Raw genomic sequence first — 13,668 nt, forward strand, 5'->3', positions numbered from 1 at the left:
TTATCTTTTAGTAGCTAGGAAATTTTTGCAATAAAAATCTGCCACTTATAGGTAACTCTGGGTGCCTTTGGGCATGAAGAAGAGGTTATCTCTAATCCTTTGTCTCCGAGAGTGATTAAGAACATCATCTATTACAAGTGTAATACCCATGATGAGAGGGAGGCGGTCATTCAGCAAGAACTGGTCATCCATATTGGCTGGATCATCTCCAATAACCCTGAGTTATTCAGCGGCATGCTGAAAATTCGAATTGGGTGAGTAAAGTGCTTTGCATTTGCCTAAAGAGAATTGCTCAAGTTGTCTTCCAACAGACGTGGCCTGCCCCAGGCCTGATCAGTATCTAGGAAAGCACATCTTTCCCCAGAGTAATAGAGGCAACATCTGGGGGTATGAAGAAATAAATACCTGTGGCCTGAAAGAATATTCCTATTTTTTTTTAATTTCCATATTAAACATAATGAAGTAACACTGTTCTCTGGTAAAATCAAACTCCAGGGATTTAAACAACTGCATCATGCTTAAAAAACAAACAAACAAACAATCAAACAAACAAAAAACCAAAAAACCACCACTAAGCGTAACACTTATAAAAATTCCTGTAAGTAAAATGGTTAAACCTTAAGAGAAGAATGATTTTCAGTAAAACTGGGTGTCAGGAAGACATACTGGAATAAAAATTTTTGTCCTTTTCAGAATATTCTACTGCATCCATTTTCTACCAGAATCTGATTTTTAATCATTAAAATCTTAAGTGTTCTGTTTGGAGGAGAAATTAAAAGTAAGGGTCTGGTGAACTTGAATCTTCTTAATCAAGATTTTTGTGAGGCAGCGTGGTCAGGCAGGCTGACCCAGCTCTGGCATTCAGTAGAACTGAGTGGAAGTCCTGGTTGCCACTTATCAGTTTAGTGACTTGGGATAAGTGATTGAGCCTCTCCAGCCTCACTTTCATACCAGGCTCATTGTTTTATGTGAGATGGAATGAGAGAATGTGTTTTAAAAACCTACCACAACCAAATAAAGTATAAATGTTTCTTTTCTTTAATTTTTTATCACATACATGATTATCTCCTAATTGTCAGAATCAAACAATACTGAAGCATATAGAGTAATCTAATATATGGCCAGTTTTGGGGTGGGGGTGTTCGTCTAGGGTTTAAAAAGAATTTAGAGTTTGTCAGGCACAAATATATGTGAATGTGTGAGTGAATAAGTGTATAGCTTGCTGGTAATATAATTAGATTATTAGTATCTTTACTATTTCTGTTCTGCTTGATTCTCAATTTTTGGTAAAAAAAATTTTTTTAAATTGCTCATTTTAATTATGGATTTATCTCCTCCTTGCATTTTTTTCAGTTTTATTTTGTATATTTAAAATTTTTTTGTCCATATTACTTTATAATTTTAACAATATATCTTCCTTTGTGCCATTTATTTTCTACTTGAATTCTTTAAAAAAAATTTTTTAATTTCAAATATCTACAAAATTATAGAGACTAATACAATAAAGCCTCTGTGCTCATACTTTCACTCAGCTTCAACAATATCATCATATGGCCAATCTTATTTCACTCATACCTCCCAACTAATCACCCCACCCAAACCCCATCCAAGTTTAAAGCAAATCCATCATTTCATCTCATCTGTAAATTCTTGAGAGTGTATCTCTAAGAGATAAGGACTTTTTAAAAACGTAACCATGATACCATTACAATGCATAAAATATAACAAATTATTTTCTGTCTGATATTGTTCCCATGGCTGCTTTCTTCTTTTGTCATTATTAGCTTAATATACTGTCTTCTCTTTACCTTTAATGTTCTTTTTTCATTTAGTATAGATATATCTATTATAGTCAGCATCTATGCTGTATTTATTTTTAATTCAATCTGACATTATATTTTCATAGAAATATGTATTTTATATTTCTTTTCAATTTTGACTTATTAATTCCTATCATTTTGTTTTCTGTTTACTGCGCTTTCTTTTTATTTTTTCCTTATTTCTTTGTGTTGGATTGATTTCCCTTTCATTTCTTAGTTTTAATTTTGCACATGAGTATGAAGCACTTTATAAAAAACGATTGCACAGTTTTTCCTCCAAAAATTACATATAAAAAAACTAGGTGCTTATTTGGCAGTATCTGCATACCTCATGTTTCAACAATTCTCATTCTAGGAATTTAGGCATATTTTATAGCAATCTTCATTTCAGTAGTCTTTGAAATAGTGAAACCTTGGGAACAACCTAGATATCCATCAGTAGGAAATAGTTTAAATTATTATAGCCAGAGAGTAAAATGCTGTTCAGCCATTACAAATAACAAGAGAAAGTCTTTACTGACATTTATAAATGTCCAAGATAAATTAAGTGAAAAAATAACTAAGTTGCAAATGTATTATTCTGTTTTTTAATAAAAGAGCAATAATAATACTATACATTATGTGTATAATGCATATATGGGGAAATCTCTGAAAAATAAACATAAAATTGGTGTCCGTTATTTTCTCTAGAAGATTTCTACTTTTAAGTTATATTTTTCAGTTTTATTTAAAGTTTTTTCATTTGAGGTTATTATTTTTAAACTGTTGGCCTGATTTCAATTATAGCTTATTTCAGGTGAATTTCCCAATCTTTATCTCACCTTTCTTTTGATCAAGAAATGAATTCACTCAGCATAGAACTTGACCTTAATTTTTATCCCTTAAAATTGTTCCTTTCAAAGATTTAGAGGTGTTCCAAATCAGCTATAAGAACTTGGAATCATACCCTGATTTGTTCAGTCTATTTGCTCTAATATTTTTAACTCCAACCTCTTGACTACACATAAGGATATAGAAATGGGTCTTTCATGTAAGTTGTCTCTAAATGAAAGGAAATGTGATTCTCTGTATCCATACCAGGTATTAGAAGTACTCTATTGTCCCAGGCTCAGGCATTTCTCTGAATCTGACTGAGAAGCAAAGGTTATAACTTCCAGAGCACATTCTTTGTAATAAATGTTCTATACAGGAGAGCCTCTTTAAGTGATAGTCATCCTTGCAGAGGTTCAAGCAAAGCCTGAGAGTAAAAGTTAACAGTTTCCCCGGATTTTACTTCCAATACTGTGTTTTTCAGCCTGTTAGTAGTTTTTCCTTTACTGCTTATTCAGCATTTTAGGCTAATTTATGTTCTTCTAAAAACTCATTGGAATTTTCTTTTTTGAATTCAAATCTGACCTGAAATTTCTCTTCACGGAAATGAAATATGTTTAATTTATTCTAAAAATAGTTTTCTTCCTGTTTTTGTATCTGCTACTCTGTATGTTCAGTGCCTTCCATGAGAAACAATATACTCCTTTTTCCTTAAACTGTGCCACTCAAAATAAAAATGTCAGGACAGCAGCATGTGACTTAGTATTTAACGATAGCAGAAAACCTCCTAATGAAGATTTGCCATGCAACTTTAATTATTCATTGTCCTGAAACTCACCCTGGAATTAATCAGGGCATTATATTTCCACTGTGTGTATTAACAATGTCCCTGCCCAATTCATTAATGTGTATTTCCCTCTCACGTGGGACTCACAGGTTTAGCTCTAAATACTGGTACATTTTCAATTGGAGAGAAGTCTATTTTTTCTTTTTTCTTTTTTTTTTTTTTTTTTGTCTATTTTTTCTTAATAAGGTATAATTTATTTGAGAAATTTACTTCTGCTAAGGAGAGGGACTACATCTTATCTTCCTGTCTGTGTCAGGGTCTAGCTCACAAGAGATGCTCAATAAAATTTGACAGATTATTTAATATATAGGTTATAAGCAGGTTCAGATAGCTTGCTTGAGCCAGTGGGGGGAATCTAGGAAACACAAAAGATAGCATGTTTCTGTGGTCATTAGATAAAGAAATAAAGGACTCTTACTTTTTTTTAAAATTACTTCCTTTAAGTTTTTTTTCTATTTTTTAATTTAAATTAAACTAACATAGTGTGTTATTAGTTTCAGAAGTAGAGTTTAGTGCTTCATCAGTTGCACATAACACCCAGCGCTCATTACATCATGTGCCCTCCTTAATGTCCGTCAACCGGTTACCACATTCTACCACCACCCCCCAATAGCAACCCTCCATTTGTTTCCTATGATTAAGGACTCTTTACTTTTGATAAATGTACTTAATTTGTACAAGCCATGTACTTTAGGAAATTACCAAGTTAAACAGGGTCTTGTTTATATGAAAATCCACTTATACATGTAGAAGGTAGAAGGATATAGCACTTTCCTCCCTTCTTTTATTAATGGAATGGCATAGCTAATCACATCAGTATGGTTCAAGTTGCTTTATCATGGTACCTCCCTTATAGCATTCCTAATAAGGATTTAAGGGCATATGCATCTGAATAAAGTGGTTATTGTACTCAGAAGTTGACTATGATAAACTATTTCCTCCTCTTCTTCCAACATAACAAATATTATTGATTGCCTATTATATACCATGCAATATGCTAAAACACTTCACATATATTATCTGATTTAATTGATTCAACAACTTTGAGGTAGGCACTAGTACCTCTATTTTAAAAATCAACAAACTTAAGATTCAGAAAGCTTAGATGACCTTAGTCAAACCAGTTTGTCAAAGTGGGATTCATACCCAGATCTGCCTAACTACAAAATTCTTGTTCTTTGATCCTAAGTATTAATGTTTTCACTTATATAAACTGTTGCTGTTTTCTCAGGGAAACAGACATTGCTGTTTTCCTAAAACCTTATGACCTTTATGGTCTCTTCTACATGATTTCAACTTATGATCCATTTTGTATTCAGTATTCATGTAGCAACTGTGATGTACATTGGCCCCAGATAGTTTTCGTCTTTTGTTTATCACTCCTCTACTCTGGCATCAGTACTGTTTAACATACAGTGCAGGGCACACCAAGAAGCCTGAATAGTTAGAAGTTAACATAAGAAATGAGATTTTGCCCCTTTATTCATCATGAGACTAAGCCAATGGAGATGATGTGGAACTGATTCTAAATTAGCTCCTCATACACTGCAAGAAATGTATAAAATACTGTAAAAGTTTAGCAAAGTAACTCTCCCAAGGTCATAAGACCACAAACCAGGATTTGAACCTAGAGTGAATGTCTCTAGTGTTCATGTTTCCCCAGACCCTATTCCAGTTCATTTGTCTATAAAATAGGGAAGCTATCTTTGCTTGGGCTTCCTCATTGGATTGTGCAGATTCTGGATAAGGAATGTGAAGATGTTTTGTAAAACTTCAACAATATTGCCATGACATTCAGTAATTTGAGGTCCTCTATCATGTGGCTTTTTGGAGTACAGGTATATCTAGGGATATCTTTTACGTGCCAGAAATCCCAAGAAGGAGGAACCTCTCCCATCCAACATCCATTCTCTCTCTCCCTTTCTCTCCTCTGCTCTTTCCCTCTCCCTCTCTCTCTATTCCAGTCCGAGGCTTGCAAAGACTCTCTGCTGCCGTAAGATACGTTCACCATAGAGGTATCCCTTTCTGCCATGGTTGTTTCTCCTTGAGAACCCAATGCAGTGATCCCCAAGCATTTCATACAAAAACCTTAACTCAGAATCCCTTTTGGATATACTTTGTTGCCATGTGACTTGGTCTCACGCGGCCATCACTTGATCATCCCTCATGAAATACTTGGTAGACCCTATACCTGTGCCCATAGTGCTCTTCAGCCACATTAACAGAAAAGTTTTGGAACCTTGTTTCTATTCTAGGGATATCAGACAACTTTAGAGAAGTACTATTATCGTGTCTATGGGGCTTGTGATAGTGTTCTTCTGAAAAGGAAAAAGATATTTTTGTATCTTTTTAATATGTTTTTATTGTACTTTATCCTTAAATCAATTTTACTCAAACCTCAGCTCCCTAACTCAGTGGCTTCCTTGCATGTTAGTTACTGCCGGCCGAAACATACTTACATGTTTCTTTACAACAATTTACCTTAAGTTAGTCCCTAGAAGGTTTTAGTTTGTTTAATGATGAGCAAATTATTCATTCATAGGGTCCTTGAATGTCAGATTTCTTATAAACTGTTAAACTTGTTGCTTCTGTAAGTCTCCCCTTTCTGTATTATAGTGATTCCAGCATGATTTTAAAAGAAAGGGGAATGTTATGGAAAATACAATTTTTTTTTTTACTTCCTTAAAGGTTAAAGCATTTCAGACTCATTCATATCTAACTTTTTACTATTGTTTCTCTTGTTGATTATGAATAAAGAGATTGATAGTTCAGTCAGCTTTTAACACCATCTTCCGCCTGAAATGCCAACATTCACTAGGCTGCATGCCCATAAGAAATAGGAACATTTATTTTAGTCATGGTACATTTATCCAGAATTCCTCTGCACTACGTGTACTTTTATCTCTCTGTTTTAACCTTTCTTGCTGAGGTTTTGGGGTTTTTTAAATTTATTTATTTACATCACCCACTGCCTTATTTATTTATTTATTTATTTTTAAATTTTATTTTTAATAAACATATAATATATTTTTATCCCCAGGGGTACAGGTCTGTGAATCGCCAAATTTACACACTTCAAAGCACTCACCATAGCACATACCCTCCCCAATGTCCATAACCCCCCCCAACCCCCCTTCCCCCATCAACCCTCAGTTTGTTTTGTGAGATTAAGAGTCACTTATGGTTTATCTCCCTCCCAATCCCATCTTGTTTCATTTACTCTCATTTCTTTAAATCAATGCTACCATGTTTCTTTTCTCTTTCTTCCAAGGTTAATTCTGCCAATGCAGTTTCTCAACATTACTGCTATCAGGTACTCCTGTGAACAAAATTAACCTGCTCACAGGAATGGTATTCTAGTCTGATAATGATTTGATTTGCTGTCTCATTATTGATTTGTGCTCCAGCTTTCATGTTGAAATAGATCAAGTTCCTGACAGGCCCATTACTGTAAAGACCTCCAATCAACTGCTTTCTGCTCTAGGTCTGTCAGTCAGGCTTTAGTGGGAGATAACCCTTGAGGATATATGTTATCAAGCCTTTTTCATCTCCGCTTTTCATACTGCCAGGACATCCTCTGTAAGCAATTATGCTTCAGACATGTCTTGTCTTCTGATGCCCACATCTGGGTCTGTGGATCACACATCTGATGCTTAGAGAAAGCCATTGATGTCATAGCTACTCAACTGTAACATTGCTTATGCAGTAAAGGAAAGAGGAGATAATTAGAGGTCTGAGTTCATTAGCATGGCTTGATACTCATTCAGAGGTCTCTGTTTTTGACATTTTATATTTATATGAAGTGAGGAAGTGAGATGATGGAACTCTCCTACCTCTGCTCTGATAATTTCAGGAGTACAGTGAATGAGTCATTGTTCTCCAGTTACCAGACAGGAAGCTCAGTTTGCCTTATCAAATTATCACCCTCTCTGTATTAATATCAATCAAGTGTCTTCCTGCGCAATTTTCCCATCTCCTCTCATATGGCTTAGTGAATGCTTGCAGAGAGTTATACATTCACTTGTTTAACAGCAAACTTGGCAGACACTTCTTAGTATCTTCAAATTGGCTCAAAATGATTATTTTTAAAGTTGTGTCTTGCTATGAATCAGAGGCATGTTTTCAGAAAATGTCAGCTGTCCTCATTTACCAGTGATGTCAGATTTCCATGTACTTTGTAGTATATTTCACTCCTTGATCGGGGCATGTAGAAAGAAAAATACCAATATATACACAATATGTTTACTAACCTCACAACAAGAGAGTTTTTAGAAGGATAATGTTATCCCTAGAACTATATAGGGATACTATCTACCTTATCATACTTCTCCAGGAATGCTGAAGAATTCATTGTCCTCAAGTCAAATCTTGGCACACATGAAGGTTGTGCTGGTCAGTTGTGTGTATATGCCACTCTCTCACTTGCTTATTGGCAAGTCGAGCATGTCCTTGGTTCTTTAGACAGACTGAGTCTATACGGATGTGGTCCAACGATAACCTTCATTCTTTTGACCTTCCACATTTGCTTGCTTGCTTTTTCTTTCCCTATTTTGCATTAACTGCTTCTACACTGTAATGTCAAATCAGATTTGATGACTTTGTCAGCGGGAATGAGGGTAAGAAGTGAGATGCTCTCATGCAAAGGAATTAATGCCCTTTTATATTAGTAGTTCTAAAAACGGATTAAATGTCTTTGAATTTTTTAACTATGTTTCTCACTTGGTAATTTACATTCTCTGTCTCTGACTGTTGTATAGTAGTTTATGTCTAAGACTTTTGCTGTTGTTTAGTCCTTTGAAGAATTTCAAGCTAAATAGATTAGTTTGGCCAATGTATTTTAATAATTTGGCTGATAAGTTATATAAATTTGTGCTAGAGTGAATGGAAAACAGTCACCTTCTTTCTTTGGTGACTGTGGAGTATGATGTTTTCTGTAATTTGGCTCACAGAACTGCTGAGATTTTATGAACAGAAGGAAAAAACCCTAGGGGAAGTTTTTAGATCTCCAACTATCTTTATTTATGGTACTAAAGATTTGAAAAGGTAAATATGATAAATAATGGTCAGTTTTAATAATTCAAGTTTTAGAGGACTTTAGAAGGTTAGTGTTTTTAAAATTTTAAAGTTATTTATTTGTTATTTATTTTAGAAGGGGACACGTCCTGAACTTAAGTGGATATGGCCCTTGCTTAAGTAACTCCAAGACTTCAGTGTAAAAATTGTATTGCCTGTCTCCAACCTGAATATCAGAGGTCAAATAAAAGGAGTTTGCTAACATTTTTCATGACTCTATAATTTCAAAAGCTTTTTAACATGCATTGTCTTATTTATTCCTCAAAATAATTCCATAAAATGAGCTGAACGAGTAATATTCCCATTTGAAAAATAATTTGCCAGTGGGACACAGTTGATGAGTGACAGGATTGATATTTAAGCCTATCTTTATTATTTTTGCTTTTCATCATAAATAGACTAAATGTTTAATAATAGAATAATTTGGTCAATTCCCACATGTCCATAATTTAAATGGGTATAGGCAATTGTTAGCAATTTACATTTGCCTTGCTTTTTTTTTTTTTTGGCTGTAGATTATAAAGCAAATTCCAGACATTTTTGCTTTTACTCCTCAATATTTAAGTAAGTATATATATCTTAAAAAGGACATTTTCTCAGTAATCACAATACCATTATCACATCCAACAAAATTAGCAATAATTCCTTAATATCACCTAATACCCAGTTCCTATACACATTTTTGTGGTTGTCCTCAAAATAACTTAAAAAAAAAAATTGGGATCCCAAACAAGGCCCACACATGGCATTTGTTGTTATGTCTCTTCAATCACTTTTAATCTAGAATAGGACCCCTTAACCCAGACTTTTCTTTTCATGCCATTGACTTGTTGAGACCAAAAGACAGGTCTTCAGATTTTAATTTGATGTTCTTTCTTTTACAAAGTTGCCTCAAATGTAAATGTGAAATATTAAACAAAGAAAATAATAGAAGACTATTATAACCTGTAAAATTAACAAGTTTTTTATTTAAAGAGAGGTCCATGGAGCAGTTTATTTTAACTGAAATGTCATTTTAACAGGTAATTTCATAAACAACTTTAACATCACAGCATCCAAAGTAACTATATTCTTGTGGCTTTTAAGCTGATATAACATTTTGACTAAATACAGTTCATAATAATGAGGTTGAAGATAACATAGTTTTAGTCCAGCTTTTCTTTTCAACCTATTAGAGAAATAAAAATGGTAACTCTTAATTCACTCGCATGTTCTGTTGTTTTGTTTATTTTTTTGTTTGCAAATGCTTTGTCATCTTTATTGTTCTTACCAGTGAGCTACTATTAAATATTTATTATTCACTATCAACAGAAATATTAGTAAGAATATATATATTAAATAATTATGTTCTGTCCTTATAAATCTCTCATGCATCTCAGTTAAATTCCTATCTTCCAGAAATGACAACAACAAAGAATACGTGAGAGGATAGGAAAAAGAACTGAGAGTTGCCTCAGCAGATGGCAGTGAGATTAGAGCAGTCAAAGAATAGGGGCATTAGCCTTGTGGCCTGTGGGCTGGCCCAGCAGGCTGGGACATATGCCAGGCTGATATCACCTGGGCTCAACTGGGAATGCTTCACAGTTTTCTTATTCTTTTCCTCTGAGAGGCATTAAAGGTATCCCGTGAGGATGCATCAGTGTTGTTTTGCAAAGCAGCCTTGGCAGAAAGGACTTTAATCTTTTGATTATTTCCACCCAACTTTTTCATCCTCTGTACCTGCAATAGCCTTGTGGGCTGTCTTTCGAAGTATATCAGGACAAAGATAATGACATATTTGAGTGAGTCACTTAGGCACTTTAAATCTTCACTGCTGTAACTAGACGTTTCTTCCAGTGGTTTGGCTACACAGCTTCCCTTTGGGAGACAAAGTAGCATGGGTGAATGAAGGCACATTCTTTCTAGTTGCTGAGCCGCACTGTCTCTGTTTGTTATTCATTGTTCACCGAAGGATTTAAGGGTAAAGCTTGGGAATCTGCTGTGTAAAACTAATTCCCTAGCTTTTCCTAATGGTGTGTAGAGTTCTGGTCCCCTAAGGCACAGTATTATTTCCATGATTTTCTTTGGTTTGCGTAACTGGTTTATCTGAGTTCTTTCCTCAGAATACAGTAAATGAAAGAAATGAGACGAAAGTATAAAAATACTTATTGAAAACTTCTTAAATCAAAAAGTGAAATAATTTACATATAAAATAATTAAATATTTTACCTTGGAAAATATAAGGCACACAAGTAGTACTCCAGTTGCTTAAGTAAGGACATTAAAGCTTCTTCTGCAATAAAAGTAATTATTTTATGAACAGCATTTATCTATTAAAGAATAGATTCTTTAAGAATAGGTACATGAACAGCATTTAAATATCTGTAAAGGAAGGATGCCTAGGTGGCTCAGTTGTTAAGGGTGTGCCTTCAGCTCAGATCACAATCCCAGGGTCCTGGGATGGAGTCCTGCATTGGGCTCCCTGCTCAGCGGGGAGTCTGCTTCACCCTCTCACTCTGCCTGCTGCCCCCTCTGCTTGTGCTCAACCTCTCTCTCTCTCTCTGTCAAATAAATACATAAAGAAATAAAATATTTTAAAAAATATGTCTGTAAAGGAGATTCTTCTGAAATCTATTGGTTAAAGTACATTCTCTAATATACTCATATGATTGAATTATAACTAACTGTGTTCTTGTATTTCAAAAGAAAATACCTCAGTCCCCTCCAATCACAAGGGAATGACTGCAAAGTAAAAGAAATAGGTGTAAGTGCTTACCCTTCCTGGGAAAGGAACATTTATGTAATAGCATATCTCAGCCCATTTCCAATTCCAATGAATTGTTTCTATCCTGCTTGTTTTTTGCATATATCTAGTATTATGAAAATAATAGTGTAGCAGCTATTATATACTGTATACTTTCGTACCAAATTGGTAGAATCTCATTTAAGAAGAACCTAAGTCCTTACATGTTTTCATATTTACTACCTAACTACACGTGCAAGAGCAGGGGTCTTTTTAAAGAATCTAATCATGTCATATAATCTTGATGGAAGTAATTATATCAACGGTTCAGAAAATTCAGATGGCTTTTTCTTCATTCACCTTTCAATGGGTCAGTGCTGCTAAGGGTATTGCTGTAAGAAGCACAAGGTGATTTTATTTCAAGAGTTATTGATTCATGCTTTTCCTGTTTTGTTTTAGGTGGATCATCCATGCTATGGAGTATGAATTACAGATCCGTGGTGGAGACAAGCCAGCCAGAGACTTGTATCAGCTGTCACCTAGTGAAGTTAAACAACTTCTGTTGGATATTCTCCAGCCTCAACAGAATGGAGGGTAATGAAGACCTATTGTTACCTCTAGGACACTCTGGATTTATAGTAACATTATGCTTTGATATATATATGAAATTAATAAGGTGGTAATAAATAAAATGCAACAGAGTATCAGAGGTCACCCTATGAGGTAGATAGTGTATATAAAGATACTAACCAAAATGTCTATCTTCACTTGTGATTTTGTGTTGATTTTAATTTTTTACTCTTTTCAGGTATAGTTTATCAGTGTTTCTTAATTTTTATTATTTTGTATAGAATGTAAAACTTCATACTGTGTTGATCAATTCCCTTTCTGAATCTTTGTAGCACTTACCATCTCCTCCCAACACTTTGGGATAAAGATATGAGTTTGGTAATGTTATTTGAATAAGTTACCTGTGACTGTCTCCCTAAGTAAACTAAAAACTTATTCAGGGCTAAACCATTTCATAGACATAACTTGTGCTAAGCTTAGAATAAGAGCAAAACAAATACTTGTCAAATGCGTTAAATTGAAGAATATTTTATTATAGAAAGAGATTTAATATAATTATTTAGGCAAACATGTATTAGCACTATTTGTGTGCCTGATATTTTCTAAGGTGGTATTTATATCCTTAGAAAAGAAGTCTTCAACAAAAGTAGATCTGAGCAAATGGGAAGATATCTTTGTTCTTAAAGAGGAACACACAACATTATAAAGATATCAGTTATAAACCCTACACCTAAAGGAGCTGGAAAAAGAACAGCAAATAAATCCTAAACCCATCAGGAGAAGAGAAATAATAAAAATCAGAGCAGAAATCAATGAAATAGAAACCAAAAGAACAGAAGAACAGATCAACAAAACTAGGAGCTGGTTCTTTGGAAGAATTAGTAAGATTGATAAACCCCTGGCAAGACTTATTGAAAACAAAAGAGAAAGGACCCAAATTAATAAAGTCATGAATGAAAGAGGAGAGATCACAACCAACACCAAAGAAATGCAAACAATTATAAGAACACATTATGAGCAACTATATGCCAGCAAATTAGACAATCTGGAAGAAATGAATGCATTAAAGAGAGGTATAAACTACCAAAACTGAACTAGGAAGAAATAGGAAACCTGAACAGACCCATAACCAGTAAGGAAATTGAAGCAGTCATCAAAAATCTCCCAACAAACAAGAGCTCAGGGCCCGATGGCTTCTCAGGGGAATTCTACCAAACATTTAAAGAAGAATTAATACCTACCCATTCTCCTGAAACTGTTCCAAAAAATAGAAATGGAAGGAAAACATCCAAACTCATTTTATGAGGCCAGCATTACCTTGATCCCAAAACCAGACAAAGACCCCAACTAAAAGGAGAATTATAGACCAATATCCTTGATGAACACAGATAAAAAAATTCTCGTCAAAATACTAGCCAATAGGACCCAACCATACATTAAAAGGATTATTCACCACGACAAAGTGGTATTATTCCTGGGCTGCAAGGTTGGTTCAACATCTGCAAATCAATCAATGTGATAAAATACATTAGTAAAAGAGAGAACAAGAACCATATGATACTCTCAATAGATGCTGAAAAAGCATTTGAAAAAGTACAGCATCCTTTCTTGATCAAAACTCTTCAAAGTGTAGGGATAGAGGATACATATCTCAATATCATCAAAGCCATCTATGAAAAACCCACAGTGAATATGATTCTCAATGGGGAAAAAAAGAGAGTTTTTCCCCCTAAGGTCAGGAACACAGCAGGGATGTCCACTATCACCACTCCTATTCAACATAGGATAGAAATTAACGGCATCTGAATTGGCAAAGAAGTCAAGCT

General features: G+C 34.4%; 1 protein-coding gene across 1 annotated transcript in view; it reads left to right on the forward strand.

The window, feature by feature from the left end:
- Positions 1-13,668, forward strand: part of LOC111157377 (phosphorylase kinase regulatory subunit beta) — a 240,406-nt gene that overhangs the window by 214,915 nt on the left and 11,823 nt on the right. The window contains exons 26-27 of the mRNA XM_022518739.1: positions 52-254; positions 11,732-11,866. Of these exons, the coding sequence (XP_022374447.1) occupies positions 52-254; positions 11,732-11,866 (338 nt within the window). The remainder of the gene's footprint in view (positions 1-51; positions 255-11,731; positions 11,867-13,668) is intronic.

Source organism: Enhydra lutris, unplaced genomic scaffold (genome assembly GCF_002288905.1).
Source record: "Enhydra lutris kenyoni isolate GAN:26980312 unplaced genomic scaffold, ASM228890v2 scaffoldscaffold54, whole genome shotgun sequence".
NCBI lineage: Eukaryota > Metazoa > Chordata > Mammalia > Carnivora > Mustelidae > Enhydra > Enhydra lutris.